This window comes from Bacillus rossius, chromosome 1 (assembly GCF_032445375.1).
Source record: "Bacillus rossius redtenbacheri isolate Brsri chromosome 1, Brsri_v3, whole genome shotgun sequence".
Taxonomy (NCBI): domain Eukaryota; kingdom Metazoa; phylum Arthropoda; class Insecta; order Phasmatodea; family Bacillidae; genus Bacillus; species Bacillus rossius.
This window is the reverse complement of record NC_086330.1, coordinates 219,643,613-219,669,901: the sequence shown is the minus strand read 5'-3', so window position 1 is coordinate 219,669,901 and position 26,289 is coordinate 219,643,613. Positions and strand designations below refer to the sequence as shown.

At 37.1% G+C, this 26,289-nt stretch overlaps 1 protein-coding gene and 1 long non-coding RNA gene across 7 annotated transcripts in view; both read right to left on the bottom strand.

The window, feature by feature from the left end:
• LOC134527297 (homeobox protein extradenticle) overlaps positions 1–26,289 on the bottom strand; it is a 700,568-nt gene that overhangs the window by 81,495 nt on the left and 592,784 nt on the right. For all 6 annotated transcript variants that reach the window (XM_063359850.1, XM_063359847.1, XM_063359849.1 and 3 more), the window contains exon 7: positions 10,950–11,098. In XM_063359850.1, coding sequence (XP_063215920.1) covers positions 10,950–11,098 — 149 coding nt within the window. The remainder of the gene's footprint in view (positions 1–10,949; positions 11,099–26,289) is intronic.
• Positions 3,008–7,248, bottom strand: LOC134527298 (uncharacterized). Its single transcript, XR_010074146.1, has 2 exons — positions 4,765–7,248; positions 3,008–3,191 (listed from the first exon to the last, which is right to left on the bottom strand). It is a non-coding gene; the product is annotated as an uncharacterized LOC134527298 (long non-coding RNA).

Genomic DNA, 26,289 nt, shown 5'->3' with positions numbered 1-26,289 from the left:
TTCCAATATCCTAATTTTACACTGTACTTCAGTGCTTCCCGAGCACCAGATTCAACTACAGATGCAACCCTTTCTACCAGCGACCCTGCAGCGGGCTTCTCTTTCTTCTCGGCCACTATTGTTCACCTTCTTAACGACATGCGCCAGCCAACAGGACTATGAAATTAGTCTGTAATTATTAAGGAAATTATAGTTTACAATAAAAATTGTAAATGACAGCAGTATCGAAATGGATCTTGTTTAGCATGATTAAATAATCATGTAATTTCAGAAGTAATTTAATATAAGGGTACAAGTGGAGTTGGTATTGGTTAAAATTCGAAATTGTATCCTAATTTTGATAGTGTATGTTAACATCCGTTATATCCCCGGCCGGGCTAAGATAAGTTGCAACATTTGGTAACTTAACGAGAGAGTAACTTCGTAATCACACGATGTCACTTATATTCAAATGATGTATAAACAAGTTTAAAGTAAGACTGCATTGTAATAATGGAAATTTCTGTGTAACAAAAAAAAAAAGGAGAAATAATTTGATCTAATATATAATCCCATGTCAACAATAAAATCAATATGCTTATAAACTACCACTGTAGTCTTTAACCTGTTCTCCTGTGAGTGCTCTAAATTTGTCTTGTTTCTGCTCGTGTCACCTCTGGGAGATGATATGGTATTAGGGCTCGCTCCCAACTTTTGCTCAGTGCTTCCAAGCTTTTGCATTTAAGTACTCATAGAAACATATAAGACACGAGTAGGTATCAAACCATTGTGCTTTAAATCAGCCAATCCTGCCACAAGGAGATATAATAAATCTATTCGAACACATACAGGGTCATTCCATGGAAAATCACCCAATTTCAATTAATTTGGTTGCTTACTCATTTTAAAAAAAATTTAAAATTTTGTCACATAAAAAGTACATATTCCAACAGTGCAAACCTGAAAGTACTGATTTTTATCTGCGACCATTTTTATTTTACATACCAAAATGGCCGCTGCCGTGTACCAAGATTTACATTTTCAAGCCTTTATGTTTTGTTTAATATCTTAATATGTATAAAATATATGAAGTCATGTGCAATTTCATTGCAAAGAGGAGACTTAGGGCTATTAATAATGCCACTAAAAATAAACAGAATGTTGTTCATTTATAGACATGAAAGTTGAACTTGAAACAGCCTTTTTGTTAATTTTCAACTGCTCCTACTTTCTTTCAAAATTCCAAAAACACAAGATGGAACCAAAATAAACAAGCAGAATCAACTGATTCTGAGCAATTTGAAAGAATTGTACAGTAAATTCAAATCAGTACACCCATCTTTATGTGTATGTTTTTCTAAATTTGCACAACTGTGACCAAAATGGTGTATCCTAGCAGGGCTTAAAGGAACTCACAATGTGTGTGTGTGTGTGTGTGTGTGTGTGTGTGTAAGGCATCAAAATGTCAATCTTATGGTCAGTGCTGTAAGATTCAATTACAATGAACTCCTACAATTACTCACTTGTGATCTTAACAATGAAAAGAGTATATTCAATAAGTGTGTGTTCTGCCCAACGGGAAACAAAGTCAAAGAAGTTTTGTGCAAAAATGAAGAGGAGGCAGAATATGAAGATGATGATATTGCTGATAACTGTGAAAATGAAATAAAATATCATCAGTGGGTTACTGTAGACAGGTGTGAACTTATAACAGTGTGCAAGCCATACAATTAATTTATAGACATGTTAATTGATTATTTGAGTTTTTTGAAGAAACACCATTTCATTGAAGAAAAAAAAAAAAAAGGCCAAATATCTGAGTTTAAGAAAACAGAGGTTACAATTAAATGAATTTTTGGTTGTAAGGGATTTTTCTGAAAATTTTACATTTCTGATACAAGATGAAATTCAGAGATATCATTGGGTAAATAGCCAAGCTACCATACATCCCTTTGTGGCATATTTCAAGTCTGACATGGAGAATGAAGTTACAATGAAATCTAAAAGCTTTGGTGTAATAAGCAATTCCTTAAACCACACAACTGAATCTGGATATTGCTTTCAAGCAGCTCTCATTACTGAACTACCAAACTTAACACAGATACCAAGAAAGTGACTTATTTTTCAGATGGCTGCACAGCCCAATATAAAAACATGAAGAATTTTATAAACCTATGTCATCACAAAACTGACTTTGGGATAGATGCGGAATGGCATTGTTTTGCCACCTCCCATGGTAAAAATGCTTGCGACTGTATAGGTGGTACAGTAAAAATAATAGTTTACAAAGCTAGCCTGCAGCGTGTGAATGCGGAACCAATAACCACTCCTCTGCAGATGTTTAACTACTGTTCAGCAAATATAACTGGAATAAATTTCTTATATCAGAAGAAGAAATTGAAGGCGAAAAAGACATGTTATTCCAAAGGTTCTCCCAAACAAAAGTTATTCCTACTTTTGCTTAAACTTTTAGAAAAGTGACTGTTTATTGTGAAGTAGAACAATATTCTTAAAACTTTTCTCCAGTAACGAAAGCAGCTGAAAATGACAAACTACATTTCAACCATAGAAAAAACATAATGTAAACATTCGGCTGTAGTTCTTGTAAAATTATTTTATAATATAAAACTAAATACATAATGTACCGCACGGTACATTTCACTAAACTGCTTGAATGGTAATCATTGCGTGTAGTTCTTGTAAAGAAATTATCTTAATTTATGCCCTTACCTTTTTAGCAGTAATCTAAGCTAGCCAATTTCCCCAAATGTCAGTTTTGGTTTCCAAGTAAACAATATTGAAAATTTGTTCAGAAATATATATCACAACAAAATTTAAAATCAATTTTTCTATATATCAAAGCAAATTTTTTTCATTGTCTCATTTTCTTCATTTTCGTTATAGCATCGGTTACCTTAAAAAAATTTATAACTTAGGCCTATCAAATTTGACATGGTCCTTTTGGTGAGAGCATCAGAATTTAATTTTGACATTTGCATGCTGAAAAAAATAAATAATAAACTACACATTAAAATATTTTGGAAATCTTTTTTATTAGAGTAATTTTAATGTTTTAACATACATTCAATTGTTTTTAAATTAGACTCAGTCCAAAAATATTGCAGTTACAAATATGATTGATTCAATCCTTGCTGATTTTCAAAGGCCATCCAAGCAGTTGATTGAAAGCTAATATTCATTTCTTCATATGCCTGCAACAAAAAAAAACCTAATTACAAAATATTGACCATGGTTATGGTTTCATGGTAGAATTAAGGTAAAGATTGATTACACCAGTATTAAAATTTTTTACAATGTTTACAAAAAAAAATAACAACCATTATGTTCATAATTTAATTCTTTAAAACCTCTAACAAATTCTGTAAGATAAGAAAAAATTCATTTACATGATAAATACATTATAAAATCAACATACATTTATGACAAAAATATCATGCATCACAGAAGTGTACTTGGTGTTTTAATGACAAAATATGAGTCACCCTAATACCTGGTGAAAAAAAAAATTAAAAGTAAAATTAATCCAGCAATTACATTTCTCAGGGGCCTTAAGCAACGAGTAGCAATTAGCTTCAGCCAATCTCAGCAGTGATGCAAGCAATATGTATCCAGCACCTAGCACAAACTTTGGGGATTGCGTTCATCAAACATTGCAAGTGCCAAATAGGCAGTTTTACTTCTTGCCAAAAACGTAGCAAATAGTTGTGGTTAGATAACAGTGAAAGTAATTTAATGGTTTTTCAATGCTGATAGTAATCTAAATTAGTAAAATGATTACATATACAGTTATTGTAATACAGTCTCAAAATTTAGTTAGACTGTTAAAAATTTTCACTACAGAATAGATGGCAGCACGTTATTTTTCGCCAGCTCGCAGCAATATTATGTGCATAATTGTGAAACCACGACACAATTTGTAGTCAACTGTCTTGTGTCTAACGCATCACAACATATAACTGTAAAACATGATGAGTTTAAGAGTTTAAAGACTGTCGAAAAATTCAATCCTGTGTTTGGTATTTTAAATTCCTATTTATTTTGTTTTATTATTGGGCAAAGGAGGGCCCATTACATGTGATTTCTCTTTACTGCAGTTTCTGATCGACGATCTGCTCCACAAAGCATGAGTTGAGCGGGCACAGAGGGTACACCCATCCACCTGTAGCATTTTTTCTATCAATACAGCCATAATTCATTTTGCTAATTCTCTTCACTCTAAGTTAGTCTCTTTTGGATAACATTAAAATTAATGGCTTATTGTAACAACATTAGATACTATCATAGTAAACTAAAAAAAAAAAAAGTGTTTCTTAATGCTTATGACATTATGTAAGTTGCAATGCGATTGAATTGTGGAATGAAGAAAAATAGTATGTCATATTGGCAATAGTGTAAGCCAAAATAGTGCAGTAGAAAAAAAAAGACGAATTAAAGTGTGCTGAAACTACCTTGGATAGTGTGAGTTTTGGAGTGATGATGATACAGAAGTACTCAAACTCTATTTTAGGAACTTTTTTAAAATAAGCCATGACTTTCTACATTTAAACTCTTACTGTTCTATAAATAACTAAGCCACTTAAATGAACTCATTCAGAGAAACCAGAATCAGAGACTTTCCATATTTTGGCTTAGGTTATATGTATGCTAGTAGCTAGTAAGAGTGAAAAACATTAAGTTAAACTGTTATGTAAAATACAATGTATTGGTAAAATGCTAATACTTATGTGTCTGGGCCCTTAACACAATTATATTAAGTTTACTCACCTCAAGAATTCACATCTGGCAAAAATTACTTTTGAATATTCTCGCTTGAATGCAATAAACTGCTACACCACCAAAAAATTTACATATATAATACACACACACACATATATATATATATGTGTATATATATGCACGCACACTCTTTAAAATATGCTGAACCTCCAAAAATCAACCTGAAACAGAATAACTCCCATTATTAATACATAGTAATTTTTACAGAAAATGAAGTTACAAAACTAGAGTTGAAACATTAGCATGTTTTGACAATGTGTAATGGACTAACATAGTATTGTAACGAATCAACATAAATTTGACCAGAAATATAATATTCTCTTACCTGAAAGTTGAGTAAAATTGTAGGAAAAACAAAATCTTCCAACATTTTATAAGTATTCTAACCTATTGCACATAATACAAATCCTCTGCATGAGGGATTGAAGTGTATTTACTGTTTATATTCTGTTTTTTTACAACAGGTGAAAAAATCCAAAAATGCAAAAACATGCCCGAATGGGCATCAAGACCTGTGAATCATAGGCTACCCCCATCAAACAATATATTTCTCACAGAAGAGAGTAACATTTTTTCTGTGTTCACATGTTATTGTAGTCTATGGCCATAACTTACAAATAAACAAAAATTTGTCCCATCATTAAAAACAAGTGAAAAATTCTGCTGGGCAAATTTGGTAGTAATGATATTTTGGTGTTTTGTCACCAATAATACATATAAGATTTTCCGTAAATAAAATATTAGAGCTTTTTGTCATCATAAAGTGTCTGTAGCAATTTTTGTAACTACGAGGGTTGTTTGAAAAGTTTCCGACCTCATCATGCAGATGGCAGCACTCGTCAACGAAAATTGGGGAATGTGTTAAGTCATGTTTTGGAATATACTGTCTGAAATTTCAGCCATTTTGGACGAGCAATTGTTTTTTAACAATTGTTTGTGTGAGTATCTGCATAATAGTTGTTTACGAACGTGATGGCCTCCTCATTCGACAAAAATGTCTGTCCTCTGAGTGCAACTTTTAGCCCGGGGAACAATAAAAATGTAAATTGGGTTTAGATCTGGTGAGTTAGGAGGGTGGTCAAGCAGTTCCAACCGCAGTTCGTATATTTTCAACATGGCAACCGCTGAGGTGTGAGCTGGTGCATTGTTCTGGTGAAACAAATTTCTTTGTTTCTGCAAATGTGACATTTTTCTGCAATTTCTGCCTTCAGCTTGTCAAGTAATGATGCATAGTTATGCTATTCTTTTTCCAAAATAATTTATTAAGACAATTCCATGACTAACCTAGAAAACAGTATCTCTGTATTTTCTCCAGCCAAAGGAACAGTCTTTGCATTTTCTGGAGCTGATTCTCCCTTCGCGGTTTTTGGTGTCGCAGACGTTCATCACCCGAGCTGGTGTGGCCATGTTTGAAGTGAGCTGCCTGAAATATCCCTGTGGTAAATGATGGCGCAGAGTCGCCGTGCACACCGTCCAACTCATCTTCAATTAGCGTAGGCGTATAGCCTTTCAAAAGCAAATATTTAATGACACTTCGACACACCTTTTTTCATTTTCACAAAAATATGCGCATCGACTCATGAAAACGAAGGTTAAAAAATCAATTCAAGTTCAAAATGGCTGAAATTTCAGACAATATATTCCAAAACATGACTAAACACATTCCCCAATTTTCATTGACGAGTGCTGCCATCTTCAGGTTGAGGTAAAAAACTTTTCAGACAACCCTGGTATATCATTTAGATGATTTTCCATCATCTCAAACAATGGTGTTACCATGACAATTCTTCTATAACAATATTACGATGGCCTGACTTGGGATGGTTTGGTAGCTTTCATTTTTTTGGAAGAGGGGAGGGAGAGAGTTCCCGCAAATGTTTGGAATTTTTCCATCGGCCAGATTGAGATCTACCTCTTGTGAAAATTTTGACATTCTAAAGTAAGTAAGTAAGTAAGTAAGTAAGTAAGTAAGTAAGTAAGTAGTAAGTAAGTAAGTAGTAAGTAAGTAAGCAAGCAATTCAATGTCAGTCAGTCAGTCAGTCAGTCAGTCAGTCAGTCAGTCAGTCAGTCAGTCAGTCAGTCAGTCAGTCAGTCAGTCAGTCAGTCAGTCAGTCAGTCAGTCAGTCAGTCAGTCAGTCAGTCAGTCAGTCAGTCGCACATTGGGATTTATATATTGTTACTAGCTGCCCGACCCGGCTTCGCACGGCTATACTAGTGGAAAAAAATTAAGCCACATCTCCCATTTACAGTAACGGTAAATAAAAAAAAATTCAGTGAAAATTTATTACAATGCTGTATAATGTACCGGAGAGAAAATGAATAGCACCAATGGTTTCCCGACTCGTGCACGCAACGTACAACTGATGTACCCGTACTTCGCTACGGCAGTCTACAGGCAGATCACTCTTGCGCCGCCCATTATACATGCCCCTCCTTGTGGGTACGCCTCTGCCGCGCGATGCCCGTTGCCATGGAGACGCAGAAGGCATGAACAATGCAAAATCCTGTTCTCATGCAGACAAAGTACCCACTGTTGCCTGGTTTTAACCACCCATAGGATCTAATTTTCGGAAAATGTCATCCTGTGTAACATAAGGAACATTACTGTGAAGTTTCAAGTCTGTAAAATATATATACTTGAAAAAAAGGGCAATAAAAAAACAAATTAAACACAGAGAGAGGGAAAAAAAACAATAGTTTAGGTTTGCGATTTAAAGTGATAAAAAGTATTTAAATACTAGTTGAACTCTTATGAGGGTACCGATTGCTTCGTTGTTAATATCACACGGGTGTTTTTTACTTGTATGGGAAAATTAAGAATGATAAGGCATCTAGTGCGTGGCAACAATGTTAATAGGCAATAGGAAATAAACTTCTAGCACCTGCGGAATTGTCAACACACACTTCGTATGTGTACTGCATGTACTCCAACGCATTTGATTCTAAATTGGACTTTTAGTAAGGATCCCTAATGTTATTGATAATATAATATAGCCTATAGCCTTCCTCGATAAATATACTATCCAACACTGAAAGAATTTTTCAAATCGGACCAGTGGTTCCTGAGATTAGCGCGTTCAAACAAACAAACAAACAAACAAACAAACAAACTCTTCAGCTTTATAATATTAGTATAGATGACCTATGTGGGGAAAACTACGTCCTTAAGGAATAACCCATTTCTACGTCCTTAAGGAATAACCCATTTAAGTTTTTCAATTAAGTTTTATTACACTTTTATTAATTACTAATATTTACATCACTAATAAATAATTGAACTTAAAAATACACAATTACCAATCACTGGAACTTAAAAATGATTATTCGCAAGTCACTCAATGGCAGTCAAGTTCCACAGTTCACACTTCTCACTGGAACTGGACTCAACAGTGGTTCACCTCTTACCTCGTGCCAGTCCACATACACAGTTTCTCAACACTCTTAGTTGCACTTTCTCAATCCTGTCGCTCCACGTTGTGCCATTCTCGAGGGGGTCTCACACTCTCTTTGTCCCTTCACTCACAAAACTCTCCGAACTCTTACGGAACTCACGCGGCACCCTTGCGGAGGGCGGTGTCATTGCCTAAGTACCTGTGACGCTCTTCTCGAACCAACGAGAGCGGCTGTGATGTGTCGCGTTATCCCGGGCTGACCCGATGCCCGAAAAGTTCAGAAAGACGACACCCATTCAAGCCAATCCGCACCGCTGCCTGCGGAATTCCCAAGGCTGCTCAGAGATAGATAACAGCGTCGAGGAAGAACAATGCACAGGAAGTGATGAGGGAGAGGGGGAGCGACAACCCTTGATCTCCGGTCATGCGCGCGTGGCTGTGCCGAAATATTGAAATAATTGACACAAATTTATTTTTCACCTAAAACCCTTAATATAAACTTTGTTAGCCCATTGCTCATATTGATCAAATATTTCCTACTAGAGCCTCGCTATGTTTTCCCAGTTCCGCAACCGAGACCCTGGTGTGATTTCGCCAGCCAAGAATAAGAATACTTTTTCTTCTGCCTCAGGCCACGAACGCAACAAGTACCAGTGTCCAGCTTTGTGACAGAGTGCTTTTCTCAGCGTCCTTCCAGGGCAGCCTAGCTCAGCTTAGTTTACCAGCTCTTGACATGCCCCAATTTAATGTTCCAGGGCTGTCGGGCACGTATCAGCGCCAGCCCAAACACATTTCTCACAAACTAGCAGATCCCCCCCCGCCTTTCTTGTTTTCCAGGAACTTCATCAAGAGCACTGACTGGGCTCTAACCTCGGCTCTCGGCGAGCCGAAATCAAGGACATCTCGCTCGTCTGCAAAAAGTCCGCCTTCGTCATCTCTTAACGAAGATGCCACTACTTTACTTTAGTTCGGCGAGTAGCGAGGCCTCTAGCAGCTGCCATCACACCTCTCTCAATTTTCCTTTTTGCCCAACAGAGTGCAAACCATTTGGTCCCATAAGGGCCAGGCTTATGCTAGTCCCTCTTGTGAGACTTTTGTGTACTAACCCTGAGTCTGTTTCACCTAGGTACCGATGAAGCGCGTTGCTTTCAGAGCGCAAGTGATCTCCGATGTCCCTTAAGTTAGGCTACCAACCACCTTTTATTTTGTTAGCGAAGCAATCTCTCGACCGCAACCTCCAGCCAATAAGAGGCCAGTTCCCCCACTTCCTAGGCCTCTGGGCACCTAGCACGAGTTTTAATTACATGCAGCCTAAAGGGACTAATGATTTGTCCTTCTGCCGTCACCGTGGTTGTTTCTTTCCAGTGCTTCTCACCTGCGACCCCTTTCGCGCAGCAGTCTCGCAGCGACTAACTTAAGGGATGTAGTCCCAGGGAGTCCGGGAGTGATCCCTATTTAATTTATTTCTAGATTTATATTCGCGTAGTTCTGATTACTGGGTAATCTTGTATTATGACTCGGGCGTGGCATGCGTGAGCACATCTCCACCAGAGGGAGTGATTTTCATCATTCTACCCCCCCCCCCCCCCCCTAATTGTAAGGGGGTAATTCTACTCCTTTTCGCCTATAGTTGACTTTCTACTTAACTTTTACCCTGATTTCATGATCCCTGTTTCTTGTCACCTTTATTTCTATTCTTGACCACTGGACCTCCTTTTTCATTTGGTTCTAGTGGGGTCCAAGATATGGTCCAAGAGATTGTCCAAGATATGGTCCAAGAGATTGTCCGAGAGATGGTCCGAGAGTTCGGTTTTTTTCTCCAGCTCAAGTCCATCGCAAAATTCAGCTAAATTTACATCCTCTTCCTTCTTGAATGGACATGAATTCCATGCATCTCTCCAGCCGGCTAACCTTTGAGCCATCACCTCTTCTCCTTGCTTCTAGTCACCGCCAGTTAACAGTCAACGATATCAGATACTCTTAAATCTGACATAGTTACCTAAATTATACATAGTCCCGCACTGGTTGGGCTAACAAATGTTTAACTGTAAACTTTCCTAGTTAAATTATTTATGTAAGTTTTATTTTGTCATGTCTTGTTTGGTCAAAGGAATATGTTAATTTGTATTTCAGGTATAATTAATAATCTATTTGTAATCAGTAATTTTGATGGCCGGGGCCCCAGTAACTTTGCTCTGTGTAATTTTGTAACTCTTGAAACTATCAAAAGAAAATAACAAAAACTATAATTAACAATAAAAAAGGTAAGCTTTAAGCAAACCACTTTGTTTTTTTTTTTTTAATTTCTTCAAATAGATCCATTTTCTATTTCCTCTTGTGAGAAGTTTCTTTTTTTTTAATGTTTTTCCCATATGTACCTCTGAGTATACTGTAGTGTCTTTCGCCCACTCAAAGCAGCTTACAGGGCTTTTATAACAAAATTAAAATAAAGCTCTTTTTGACTACACAAGGACAGTAACATGGCATACCTTACTTCAGTGGACGGCACGTAACACGGCGTGTGACGCCAGTGGCCGTGCAGGACCACCAGCCAGCTACGAATCTGACATTTTGGTCTGGTCTCTCGCATGTGTAACAATATATTTGGATCCATGGTTTTAAGTTCTTTTTGCCTAGCATAATGCATCGTTAGGTTTATAAAATTAAAAGTTGGCCGTTACATGGTTAATAAATATAGTGACTTTGTACATGCATAGAGTACAGTTTTTCACACAAACATGCACAACTGTAAAAGTTTTGAAAGCAAGAGTAAATTTGTACCTGAGAGCCAGGCATAGATGAACTATAGTCTCCCCCATTCATGTTGAGGTTGTAGCCCATGCTGTCCTGCGGGCCTCCTGGCGGAGCGGGCGACATCATAGGAGTGGGGGTGCCTTGGGAAGAAGGCCCCATGCTGTAGGGCGAGGCTCCTAGAAACCCAAAATAACCAGCTTTGCTACCACTGTACCATTGCCACTATAACTTGCTATGTCTATACTCTCTTATTACAGCCTCGCTGGAAACTCCTCATGCTACTGTGAATAATACTGCTGTGTTCTTCTAGGAAAGTACTCATCGTGGAATACTCTATACTCTCAAAGCAAACTCAGGGTGAAAATTTTGCTGCTTTAAGGGTTCTTTATATTAAGGCTCAGTCTCACATGCCATGTTGTTTTTTTTATTTATTTATTTTTGTCAATGATTGTATTTGAGGGGGTTATCATGTACATTATTATGATAACTCTCTTTTATTTTATATCTATCCTCAAAATTTCTTAACAGATATTTACTAATGTAATTTTTGAACTGTAAAATATTACACAAGAAATAAAATTTATGTGACTTCAACAGCAGTAATGTACAATAAATATCTCACATTGCTTTTACACTGGTATGTGTTAACAATGTTGACACATTCTTGGTTATTTTCATGTGAGATGTACATACAAAATCAAAAATTTTGGGAGGAACATGGCATAGTAATTGCTCTTATGCTACACAACTGGTACATACTCCACGCAAAATGACCCTTTTCTATTATTACATTTTTTTTGAAAGAGATGTTGCTGCTAGGGTATGTTTGTTTAAAGTCATTAAACTATTTTAGAAAAAAAAAATTTTAGTCGAATATTGACCAATGTTTTCACTAAAAAAAAAAAAAAAAACCTGTATTTTTACTACAGTTTTCTGTGCACTAAAAAATGATTGATAATTTTTGTGTTGGTATGGCTGTGATACTGATGATATACTGTAAAATTGTATTTAGCAGTTGATTTGGAAACAGTGCAATGCATAACCACTAAATATTTTAGTTTAATTTTGTTTTCTGTTTAAATGAGCGAATATTTTGGGAATCTGTAAAGAGTTCAGTTTGTAATAATAAATGTTGATGGCTAGTAAAAATGATTTAGTGCATTCACGTATACATTGTTATCAAACGAAGGTAGAACACATGGTCAAGTTACTTAAAAAAAATGTAACAAACCATGCAAAGTTTTGGAAAACAAATTTGAGGGCAATCATATCTTACAAAAAGGATTATGCAATAGGCAGTTTTCATGGATAACTTTAGTTATCCGAGTAAAGTGTGAGCATAAATCAAAGATAGTTAATTGTACAATTAATAGTAAAAGTTGTAATCCACATGACTAATAAGAAAATAAATTGAGCATGTTTTAAATAAGGTAATGTGGAGCATATTGCTAGGAAAAGGAAATAAAAAGCAATAATGCTATTTGCGGATACTGTCAGAAGGTAAGCATTTTTCTATAAAGTGTTGTTTTAGGAAAAAAACTGTGCTTCAATAATAGCAATTGCTAGCAGTGATAAAAGATTCTTGTAATTTGTGGTAAAGGAACTAGGAGAAACACTCATATAAACCTAAGTAAATACCAGAGATAATAGTGGTTTTGTGTGACAATAATATTAAAATTATCTTGAAAAAAAGAAGCCCAAATTAAAAAATAATTTGAATATAGGAAAAAAAAAAAATCCCTTTCAGCACAGCTTCCAGGCATAGATAGATTTCTAAGTACTTATTTATTCCGGAAACTTCTATAAACTAACTTCTGCAACATTTTAAGAACTTAATGTACATGACATATTTATGTTCTAAAATATTACAAAATGATCAATCAAATATTTGCCAATTTTCCATGCAGATAAAATATAACAAATATTTTTAACTCAATGTATCCAACATTCAATAGTTTACAACGCAGCATTGAATATCTTAGAATGAATTTCATATTATATGCCAACAAAGGTAATTATTTAATTTTTTTTACCTTCAAACACTATTTTTCATCCCTCGCACTAATAATGTGGTAGTATAAAAATTTTCTCTGCACCACGGTTAAAGATAATATTAATATGGTTTAAAATAAATTCAAACAAAATTGATACTAAGAAAGTTTTGAATTTTCTTAAATTTCAACTCATGGTTTTACGGTACTAACTCATTTCATTAAAATTGTATCAGCCAAAGTTTTAGATGAAGTTAAGGATTCATACAATAAATTGTAATGGATATGATAGTATATCTATTAAAAAAGGTAATGATTATTATATGTTAAAATATGTTTTCAATATCTAGACTAAGCCAAATATTTGACACTGTTCTACCTGAATAAATTGCTATAGCCAAATACACACCAGATTCGTAAAACCATTAGGCCATTACGAGTGGCGAAATGTCTAGTTTGGTATTAACTTTGGTACACAGTTTCTGTCTACGGTTCTGGGAAATATTCTGCAAGATTTCCATTATAAGTTAGTAATAAGCTTCTTGAATGATGTTTGCATTTATTTTCCCAGTGATGCAGGTTCTTGGAATACTGGGTTATTTTATTTTAGCCTTTTGTTAAGAACTGTGCTATACACTGCATCCTTTCGAATGATTGACGAAAAATGATGTTAAATTTAAACTGGGAAGAAGAGGGAAAGCTAAAGAAATTAAGTTTGCTATATCCCATTCACTGGTTTAAGCCATATTTGACTAACACAAAATTTATTGTTCAAAAAGATGAATCTAGCCTAGCATTTGGGGCTGCATTTTTGCAAGACTTTGTAGCAGGTATGCATCTGATTATCTTGGCCAGCAGCAGACCTATCAGGAATGAACCTCACTAAAGTGTACACAAGAAGAAGGTACTGGTGTATGTTTGCATTGGAATGTTCCAAAAACAATTTATAACGTTCTTTAGAGCTTATGCCAGATAATCAGACGTAACTAGTGATGGGACATGGAAATTTTCCCACCAGGTGGGAAAATATTTTTTGGGAAAATATAGGTAATTTGCCCATATTATATTTTCCCACCCAAAAACTGGGTATTTATTTTTCTTTTGTTTTAATATATAATTATTATATGTTATATTATATATTTATTATTTACCATTTGGTTGCAGTAATTATTACTTAAGAACAATAGTTACAGTTGGCAGTTTTGAACTAATAACTTCAAACATTTTCAATGTTACTGTTAGTTAGCATGCTAGAAATGTAAATAAACCATAATCTCAAAACTGTGTGCTATTGTGATGACTTTTGTTACTTTGTGGTGATAGTGTTTATGAAAGTCAGTTGAAATAAAAGTGTTAAAAATGGGAAGAAATAAAAGTAGTGTTTGGAAAGTGTACAACGAAAGAGGTGATAAAACTGTAGACTGCAAGTATTGTGGAAAACATTATAAATTTGCAAATGTCACAAAAATGTCTGAGCATATTGTCAAATGCTATAAATGTCCAGTGGACTTAAAAAACAGTATTTTAAGAGTTGGGAAGATAACATCTCCAGTTATAAATGTCACAAACAATTTAGAGACTGCTTCTGTGCCTTCATCCATGCAATCAAACTCAGATGTAGGCCTAATTACTGCAACATTGCCAACAACATCATATCTACACCTACCTGCCATCACTAGTAATAGTACAATACCTGTTTGGAATGCTAAAGCTAAACAAAAACAACAGGCAATGGGAATGTAAGCTTATCTGAAGTCCCAGCATGCTCTTCCTCTATGCAAGTAGTACATGCAGAGAATCGAAGGTACTGTCAGTTTTATTTATTTTATTTATTTATTTATTTTGTGACATGCCCATTAGACTATTAGACTGACTTTTTTTATTATTTTTTTATTTAAGCATCAAGCGAAAGTTAAGCAGTAGCAGTTCAAATGATGCAGACGAAACTGACTCCGAAGCATGTGAAGAAGTTACCTACGTTGAGTCAGATAACGAAACTTCTGAAGATGAATAAATTGCTTCGAACTATTATAGTGCACTATAATTTGACATTTCTGCAAGTTGCAAAGAAATTACTACCTATATTATAATTGTTCATCTCTGTAGTAGGTAAGTAGTTTTAGTAATTGTATTATGCGAAACACTTTTTTTCCCCCAAAATGGGAATTTTCCCAATATTTAGTTTCCCGGTAACAATCCCATCACTAGACATAACCTAGTTTATTTTTTTCATATGCGTCGGTTACGGTAAGTACAGAGATGGATAGTGTGATTTATCTATTTAAGTTTGAGTTAAAACAAGTGAAAAGGAAATATTATAGTTTCAGATGCATTCTACGGGATATTTGATACCCAAAAATTATAAGAGAATAAAAGAAAAAAAAGGAATAGATGAAGAGAGAATTGTGTAGTGTTTTAAAATGTTTCCCATGGAATAAGTGAATATGAAATACTGACAGGGTGAAGACCAGGGGCCTATTCCACCAATAAACTTTGCAACTTTTCAATTTGCACTTTGCACTTTGCATATAACTGAAAAGTGCAAAGTAAATGTGTTCCACCAAAATTTTTAACCTCTTTGCATTCCTACAGCCAGTCTGCAAAGTCTTTGCATTATTTTATTCATTGTTTACATTACTGTTGCCTAGTTTGTAGGTTATAGAGTGCATGATGAGTAAGAAAATAGAAGTTGTGCATAAAAAATTAGCAGTATTAGAACTTATAAAAGAAAAAAATATATATATTAATTGCAAGTTTCTCGAGTAGGTACAGTAACACAGAAACAAAAAGAGAATGGACTGACGTTCTTTTAAAAGCACAATGAATATCATTGTCAATCATGAAATTTATTCTTAATCTGTACACTTTCCTACTGGAACTCTTGTCATCTTCATCAGATTCATCACTTGAATGCAATAAAATACGCCTCCTCATTTTCCTTCTTTAACTTTTTGTAGGTTATGTGTTTATGTTACTACCTATGTTTTCATTTCTCTCAACAACATTAAATTAAATTAAATAATTACTTAGATGCTAAATTTATAACAAACAACACTTTTAACCACCTCAAACAAATTATTTAAATAAGATCACACAATAAAAAGTTAAACTGCAAAAGCAAAATGGTATTTGCAAAACCTCTGAAAACTTTGCAAATATTTATAGATGAGTTATGCAGAGAGAGATTATTGTGGAACAGAAACACGTTCAAAAGTGCAAAGTCTTTGCACTTTTCGCTTTGCACTTTTCAATTTTTCTTTGCGAATTCTAATTTTCGTGGAACAGAAGTAAGAAAGAAAAGTGCAAAGTGCAAAGTGAAAAGTTGCAAAGTTTATTGGTGGAATAGGCCCCTGGAGTACAGGATTTTTTTCAAAGGTAGAAGCTGAAGAAAATAAAAATTATACCAAATTATACCATACGAAAAAGATTGTTTTATATTAATAAATAATAAAAAAAATATATGTACTGAATGGAGCAAGAGAAAAGATTTAATATGACACCTTGATAGGTCAAAAAGAGATACAGAAAATTTAACAGAAAATCTCTCCTCATTTTTGCTCGCCAAGAATAAATAAGGATGTAAAGATATACACAAGAGTTGCAAAGAATGTAAATTTAAGAAGACACCTTGCAACAGCCCTATAGAGCAGCACTACGTGGTTTTACCTAAAGAGATCCTGGAAAAGGATATTTTTGGGCCCCTTCCACATTCACACATCTGGTATAACTGTTCAAGGATATTCGTAGATAAGTTATCAATATTTTTTATTCACGATTCCTTTAAATTACCTACATGAAAAGGTGGGCGGATTCTTATTTTTGGTCAGAAAGATGTTTGAGAATGTAACTTTCAGTTGAGTATCAAGCACGTCACCATTTGCACCAATAAGCTTTGTACGAACTTGGTATAAAGGATAGATAAGAATATAAACGCCACTTTAACCATTTTCCACCAGAAGTAGCTGAATAACTAGGAAAACTTATTTTTTTTTTAGCATATAATAGGGTTAAGCATAAGACCACTAAGTTCACACCTTTCATTTATTTATGGGTGAAGAGTAAAGAACTACCATGCTATTTTATTTTTGAATACAATTTATTTATTAGACCTATCACATACAACAGAAAAGTAAACTAAATCATCAGCAGACATCTTGACTGCAGCAACAGCAACAGCGATGCCAACAGCAGCAGAAATTCTGGTAGCGACTCCAGAGATCTCATTTGAAGGTTTACCATCGTCACCGACAGCACTAGGGGAGACTTTAACATGTGCAGTGTCTTCAGCAGCAGTGAAATCAATATTCAAGCAAGCAATAACTGCTGGTGATACATCACCCAATTGTGATTACTGTGACAGCAGCAAAAACTTAAAGGCACAACATGAATTGCGACGGACTGGTTGCACATTCATCAGGAACAAACTGTATATCTTCTTTGGCAAGATGTTTGTGCTCATGTTCAGTGCGAGGCATCATAAAATATATCACTGTTCATGACTCCTGCGAGAAAAGATGCTTGTTGTTTAAGGTGTCGGAGCTGTTGCTGGTTCTAGTATCCAACAGGGCAACATGAAGGGTGCAAGGATGTATATACACAGCCTCTTTGCACCAAGGCAACCTGCTACCTTCTTGTGGTACCACAAGTTGTTGACCAAAGCAGGTTCTGCAAGAGAGTCCTCATCCCTCAATATCCTCAGTTGTTGGAAAGAGGTATCTGATGAAGATAAAAAAGTATCTGTTGGCAACAAAAAATGGTCCAGAAGCTTTGTATGGAGTCAGCACTGCTGGATAATCAGTCCATGGATCACAAAAGCCATGGATCTAACATGAAGATCCACATAAGAAGAAATAGCAATGGCCGGTCTAGGCGGGGCTTCCGACCCAGAAAGGGCTGCAAGTGGGTCGTAAAAGCTGTAAGCTCTCGGATGCGACTGACAGTGGGATATCTGAGGACTGATCTCCAGCTCCCGAGGTGACCGGCTGCAAGTGGGTCGTAAAAGCTGTAAGCTCTCGGATGCGACTGACAGTGGGATATCTGAGGACTGATCTCCAGCTCCCGAGGTGACCCTGAGGTCTGGACTGGGCTTGTTACCCCATAAACTTACGGGCTAACATTCCAGAGACTCCCCTAGTATCATGAGAAATCTAGGCAGTAGTGCGGGACAGCCCATCGTAATAAGAGATCCCTCGCTGAGATATCCTTAAGGTGCTCAGGTCATGTGGTGTCGGTTTCGCACTTGGTGTGAGGTTGCTCGAAGCTTTATGAATATGTCCCAGGTATCCCAAATCGGATACAGGCGGGCATGTGAGCAGCGTTATCCGGTACGAGCCTGGATAGCTAGTAGAGGTTGGATAATTAAGTTTAAAAAATCCAACTCATGTAAAGAATTAGTTAATTGTGTTGAGCACTGAAAATAAAATTAATCTCAAGAAATACGGTACTCCAAAATAAAACTTGAGTCCCATTTATATTTACAACTGTTAGTATGAAGTCAGCAATCACAGACTATTAAATTACAGTATCTTACTACCGGTTCAACATAGTAGCAACAAGAGTACTTCATTCCAAGAGAATATGAGTAAAATATTTCTATAATCAAATTTACATTACTTCAAAATACATGTTATTTTGCCAAGCATAGCTAACTCACAAGGAGTAGCTAGTCCTCTGGGATATTAGATTTCCTACAAGTTGTGGACAAAAGGAAGATTTAGAGAATTTGTGATACCTTTAAATTAGTTAACTTTTAAGATTGGTGACTGGCTGATTTCATATGTTAATTTCTTATCAGTTACATCAGAATAAAAAGGTAAATTTACATACGAAAAATGTTTTCATGAAAAGAAATCTGCTAGTCGTGGGCTAGAATGATTACACGTAGTCAGCTAAATTGTTTAGTTTACATTAAGATTAAGAAAACAAGCTCTTTTTGTAAGAGAGCAGCAATAAGTTTACATGCTGTCATATGTCTACAATTATTGGCTTGTTGATAAAGTAATGTTAACAAATAAAAATGGAATGAATGGTTATCACATTATCAACTTAGCATCAAATTGATTTTGTCAAGCTGCAGTCAGACTACAACCAACTTAAGCTATTTTCTTTTCAAATAGTTTGATCCAATACTATTTGAACGACTAGGCAGATGCCTGAAGTACGTGCCGTGACCATAGCCGCGTCCAGACAGTGAGCACGAGCGCGCCTGCCTCGTTCCCAAGCAGGACTTCACAGAGAGAGTGCACGTGAAAATCGAGCCTACACATTGTAATCCAATATCGCAGATTGCTTTGTACACACTATGTGTGCATTTAATGCATATAATGAAACAACTTATTCATACCATGCAAGTATAACAATACAAAAGAAAATGATTTCTAACAATGAATTGAGAGCCAAAATGGAGCTCTCTAACAGTTACATTTTTGTGATTTAAATGTACTACCATCTGGCAACCATTGCTGGAATTAAAGATGGCCGACAGTGGTGCACTCAGGTAGCAAGAAATTGGAACTATTGCAGACAACACTAGCACTTCCCTTGCAGACTATATTAATACTATATAAACCCAAAGATAGTACTTTCGAAACATTGTTTTAAATCATATTTTCACTATTTTTATCATTATTTCTTAATTGAACTTTTGAACTAGTGGCTACGGTATTTATCTTTAAAATAATACATGGACAATGCAGGGACGGATTTAAGGGAGGGGAAATGGAGGGGAGAAATTCACATCACCCCCCCCCCCCCCCCCCATGGCCCAAAAAAAAAGTACCTTTCAGAAGTAATAGAATGCAGTTTATTCATATAAACTTAAATACATTTGTCAAAAGATGTATCATTAATGAGAAATTTATGCCTTTCCTGAGGAATTAACCAATATGAATTTGGCAACACTGATTGAAAAGTTCACTGTATGTGGTGGAATATCTCTTTATTGTGAAATTTATGCATTTAACGAAGAATTTCTTAATATCAAGACAGCGACACTGCTTGGTAACTTCATTATTTTGTATATTTTGTATAATTTGTATATTTTGTATAATTCATACTGTATTTTGTAGTACCCGAGATAGTTTTGCGCACGTCAAAAGTAAACAAGCAGCAGGACCGTGGTAGTGATTGTTGTTTCATTAAAATAATTTTTTTTGAGAGCTGTTTGAATACAAGAATTGGTAAAGCATGTTAAGTGACTCTTAGAATACTGTACCTACTTAAACAAATGCCTTGCATTAAAGTCTACACAAGTTTGTGCGAGATAATGGGCTATAACATCTTGCTAGTTTATAGAGCCTCAGTCAAAGAAGCATTGATAAAATGAGTTTTTATTTTGCATCTCATTGGTCTTAAAGTTAGTTTTCAAATGACAATTATGCAAACTTTTTACAACTGGAAATAATTTCTGGAAAGATTAAAAAATGTATACAGCTTTTCAGTATGACAAAGATTTCTTAAAAATATTGTAATATATATTTTAATAAGGAAAAATAACACAGGTATTTAGTTTACAGAGAAAGACTAAAGTACTCTGTTGTAGTTATTCAGCAAAGTTTTATTAAATCCAGAAATAAAAACCCCAATAAATGTTTTCAGTTCAATTTCTGTTAATTTTGTGCAAGTCTGCTTTAAAACAGATCAGATCAACATTCTTTAAGTGTTGTGGGAACCTGTGTATAATCTCGAAATGGCAAATTTATAGCAGGGTGCAGGTTGTTGTAGCATCTAGCTGCTGACTTGGAACTATGTATTTAGATTATATTTTACTCTGTAAAGAAACTCTATTTCTACCTTCCAGCCATTAGGCATCTGGTCCTTTGTCAGTAAGAAGTAGATGTAGAAAGAGCTCTCAAACTGTCAGGACTGCCTGAAACAAAGGTTCAGACCCCAAGAAATTGGTTGATTTTTTGAGGCATCTTAAGTTGCATAAAGGGTAATATAACTGACAGTTGTTTGAGATAATCTTTTCATTAACCAAGCCTCTGTTAAGTGAATGTATTTCATTGGCCATAGAGAATAATTTGTCTTTTAACGAGCACCACGCAGATGTTTTATTTTTTTTTTATTTCTTCCCCAATGCTAACAAACATTATACAGGAATGGTACAAACAATTACAAAAGAGGAATAAAACTTTGCCGCATTATATTGCTGATATTAAAGAAGCAGCTCAAGTCTTACTTTTGGGCGTTTCAGAAAGTGAGGTTTTATCCAAGATACTTGATGGCATTAATCTTAACGAGCGCTCGTTCTGTTTGCCAAGCTCATCCTCAGAATTTTGCTGAGCTGGATCATTTGTGTATACATACCACAAATGTTGAGTTTGCAGATTACCAGAGGAACCAACTCTTATTTTTTGTAGAACAACCAGAACACAAAAAACACACAGCACCTAACTCTTTTAAACCAAAACATAGTTATCCTAGTAATTTTCATGACAGGTATAATCACCAGCAACAGCAGAAACTGTCCTGAAGGTATTGCAGAAAATTAGGCCATGGCATTTAACAATGCAGTGTGAAACGCAAAACACATGTAAGGTGATGGCCTGAAAAGAGAGAGCACTTAAGGGCCCCGTCCTTGGCTAACCATACCCCCTTCTGTCCCATCACCTGACATTTTGTTTACACTGTCTCATGCTTGAACAGTTATCTCTGTTGACAAACAGTCAGCACTTAAAAAAACCGGTTCTAAACACTGTATTATCATTACTCCATTTCTACCTGAGCTTAAGTTTTGCTACATTAATATAATTAACTAATAATTTTATAACAACAATGGAAAATGCCTAGTTTACAATATTTTGTGTTACCTACCTGCTTAAAGCTCATTCCAGGGAAAACATTTAACATGTTTTGTACAATATAAAAATTTTACTATAGTTTAAAAGTATAGTGTAGTACTGTGAGTACTGAGTGTAAGAGCATTTGTTTATGTATTAGGGTTATCTAATATCTTTTTGATGGAATTCATCAGAGAGAAAGTCACCATAGTGGATTCAGAGAAAGATGCAATGCATAGTGTGCATAAAGAACTATTCTTTTTGTGAGAGACCAGGAACGTAGGTTGCACCAAGAATTAATCCATTGATTTTGCTGAAAATATTTATTGATAAGTATTTATGTAAGATAAGTTATTTATTATTACATAATACTAACTTCCATTATCCTATATGAAAATAAATGCAGGAAAGAAAAAAAATGAACTTGGGCCTAAGTATGCCCTGGAAATCAACAAGGAATATAAAAAAAAAGTTAATATTACAAAAGTAAAAGCAGAGCAGAGGAAAGGGACAATAAGTGACAGGGGATAATAAGTACTACCTAAATCATGTTCATACTCTATTAAAATGTGGATAAAAGTGGAAGACAATAATGCCTTACAAAACCAATCTAAAACTAAAAATATACTTATTTTAAGAAATAAAAATTATCCCACCACAACATACTCTGAAGAATGATCGACTCGGAACATAACAGATAAAAAAATTTAGTATACATTTGAAAACAATAATGCATAAAGTATAAACAATTAAGTTATGCCCAGAGAAAAAAGTTGTAAGATAAAAAAATGCCTAATTTAAAACATAATTACCATCCATAAATTAAGCTTTGTTAATTTGTACCCAGAAAATGAAAATACACAAGCAATACAAAAACACCCCAAAGCCAACTTAGTCCGTAGACAACAATTAAGGACATAGAGAGAAGAAAATCCAAGAAACCAAATTATATTAAACATAACAAAGTTAAACCCATACTTCAAAATATAAGTAATCACCAATGATGATACATGTTGGAAATATGAACAATGATCATTGTACACACAGCACAGTACAAGTACATATACTATTATAAATAAAACATAAAAGCAACTCCATTATCACTACAGAAGAACTTAGAACCCGAAACCACACTCACAAAAAAAAAAAAATATCTCCCTCCCCACATGACAAAAATATTATATAAATTTGAAAATAATTTTAAAAAGCAAACATGAAACAAATTCAAACACACATTCACACATCACAAACCCAGAGCAGAGGAATGCAGCACAGCAGACATAAATAGCGCAAACAAAATCTATTGTACAAAACTTTCCTTAAAAAAATTATTATACACTATAAAAACTGGAAACCCCTTCTAAAACCAACCAAAAAAGTCCCAAACCAAGACTACATCAATGACTCAGTAGGATACAGGATACAACATTGCTGCATGATCTAAAATACCTACCACAAGAAGTAAGAAAACAACTATTAGAAAGACTGAAACATAACATATTGAAGCCAAAAAATCCCCATTACCTACCAAAAATCGATTACGGAAAATGAGCCACCACTAATCGAGACAGCTAACTATAACGAATCTATTATGCATTATACAACAAAATTCCCCCCATGCGCAAGAATAAAACCATAATGGTAAGTAACAGACCCTGAATAAAAAATTCTAAAATGTACACATCAGCATTGGTCGAAATCTGTGCTTACACTGATACCTCGCTGTGCAGTGGCAGCAAACCTTCAATTGAAGCGAAAGTTGTTCAAGTTACAGAGCCAAAGGCAGTGTCTGGGACACAAATATTTTTTTTTGTAAATAGCATCTCTTCAAGGTGGTGGATAACATCAACATGATATAAAACGGTGAATATATGAACTCCAGCCAGTCATCTCAGATGAAATTACGTTGTGACGAAGCAGCCACTGGGAGGCAAAAACATCTAGGCTCACAATCCAGTACAACAGTGATTGGACAATGACAAGGCGACTACTTAATAAATCGGATAAAATTTTGCTGCTACAAACTTGACGTCAGCCGGGGCTACGCCCCATGAGCCTAGTCAGTCTCCGTTTCCTCAACATTCCCTTCCCTTCCCCGGCATTTGTACCGCCATGTACGTAGTCGTGTGTTTGAATTGCGCGCCACGAACTACCACAAGAGGGCGCTTAGCTGCAGTGCGCCGCACCCCTAATGTGCTACGTTTTAATATTATTTGTAAACCCTTTTTGTTTTCATTCGTCTTTGCCCCAGTGTTGTGCAATTTACTTGTGTTTTCTTTAATTTAAATAGGTTGCCTTAAATAACTATAGACGTTGCCCGGGCGGACCCGAACAGGCACGGACTTGGACGAGGGTAGGAATGCTTTTACATAAATTGTCATTAAATAAGTAAATAGTAACAAACTTTCCATTGTCAGTAATTTTTATATATTTTTAATGTTTATCTGTAATTTACTCAACTTTCGCCGGGGCACGGAATCGTAGAATATAGTAACGGTAATTGTGTTGGCGCGAAGGGCGCCATGTTGCCACCTGCGAGCGATGAGCTCACCCAGTCCATCTTCATCACTGACCGAGAGCAGACGCGCCAGCACCCCGGGGACTTCAACCTTTGTTCAGCACTGACCAAGTAATTCTGTCTCGTTAATTATTTCTGAATCTCTTTCGTTCGTCATCCTCGGGGCAGCTCTCGGTCAGCGGACTGTTTAATTAATTAATTGTCTCAGTCGAGTTTTTTCACCACCGTGTAATAAGTATACTTTGCAGCATGGCCACGTGTGTGGACCATGCCTTCACCTAAACCGATTCGTGCCTCAGGCTTTTTAACCGTGTAATGTGTAACGTGTAACGGGCGTGTAGAGATACGTGTTAGTGAAATTAAATCTGGAGAATAAATATAAAGTGAGTATTTATTTAATCACGTGGTGAGTGAGTCTAGGAGTGTGGCGTGCCCGACGCCTAGAGCGGGCCAGGTCTGGGTAGCTAGGATAGAAAGGGCTGGTAACTCGTCCCCACTTGGGCTACGTCACGCCCTGAGCGAGAGACTCCGCCGGGTCCACGTGCCCTTCCACGTGGTGGCGCCCATAGTTAACATCTCAAAATCACCGGCAATGCGCGATCAGCCCTCAAATGGCGCCCAAGAGCGTGGGGCGAGTTACATCTTCCGCGAAAACCAGACCTGTACGAGCGTGTGAGATAGGCGGTTGTTACGCGGAGCGCGCGGAACTAAAGTTCGCGCTGGAACTATTGTTCGCGCGGAGCGCATAGCGGGACTCTGGCGCGCCGGCCACGTGACCAGCCGGGCGCGCGCTTCCAGGAATTCGCTGCGAGCAGCCAGGTGGCCGCATTCCTCGCGACAACAGCAGCTGGGCCAGGTCAGTGTGTGTGTGTACCGCCATCCGCGTCGCGTAGCGAAGGGAAGAGAGGCAATCGACCGGCCTCACCACCACACGACCATGTCGGACAACCACGGACTTGACAAAAACCCGGGCGCGATTAAGGCAAGTGAGTTGTTTCAAAAGAATAGCTTATATTGTGTTATGTGCGCGCGACCGCGCCAGGTGAGCAGGACGGCGATTTCTTCGTGGACGGACACGTGCGTGTGCGTAGGACAGTATGAAACGCAGCCGAACCACGAGCAGGCAGAACGGGCGGATCAGTTTGAGGCGGGACACGGGAAGTGCACGGATGCGGAGTGTGAGGGCAAGACGCGGGAGGGAGGCTGGTGCCGGAACTGTCGCGCGTTCAAGCACACGGCGTGTTTCGCGAAGTCCGAGATAATCTCCTTTCAAGACGGGTGGTACACGTGCCAGTGGTGCCACCACGTGAGAATAGCGGGCCCGTCAGGCCGCAGCCCGGTGAGGGACGCCGCCGACACACCACGGGGCAGGGTACCTCTCATAGGACACGTGGAGCTACCGGAATTTGCGGGCAGAACCAGCGACGATCCGCGGAGATTTGTACACACGTGTCGGGAACGCCTGAATCGCTACGGAGTGCCGGAGTGTGAGTGGGCGAACAGGGTGGGCCACGCGCTCAAAGGCGACGCCAAGACGTGGTGGCAGATCGTCCAGGAGTATGACATGCCGTGGACTGAGTTCGCGAGATTGTTCGAGGCCAGATTCGCGGACGTGAAGACAGAGATGAGAGTGCGGACGGAGCTGTATTGTCTCGAGCAAGGCGCGACGGAGGCGGCGGAGGCGTTTATCATGAAAAAAATACGTCTGTACAAGCGGCTGTTTCCCGGAGAAGAACCTGCCGGAGTGCTGGAGCGGGTAGTTGAGCTGATGCGCCCGGAATTTCGCCCGTATTTACGCCCGATGACGCGGCGTCCGGCAGAGGAGTTCGTCCAACAGGCGCGCGTCTTAGAGCAGGACCTACGAGCTGTCAGACCGACCAGGATCCACGCCACCCTGAGCACCAAGCAGGAAGACACGACGCCCGCCGACACCAAGGCGCTGGTGCCCTACACGGCGCCCACCCGAGACCAAGCTAGGCGCGACGAACCCGGACCGAGCGGCCACGCGCAGCTGACATGGCGGAGACGGACTACCGGCGGCGGCCCACCACCTCAGTGCCACACGTGTCCACCAGGCA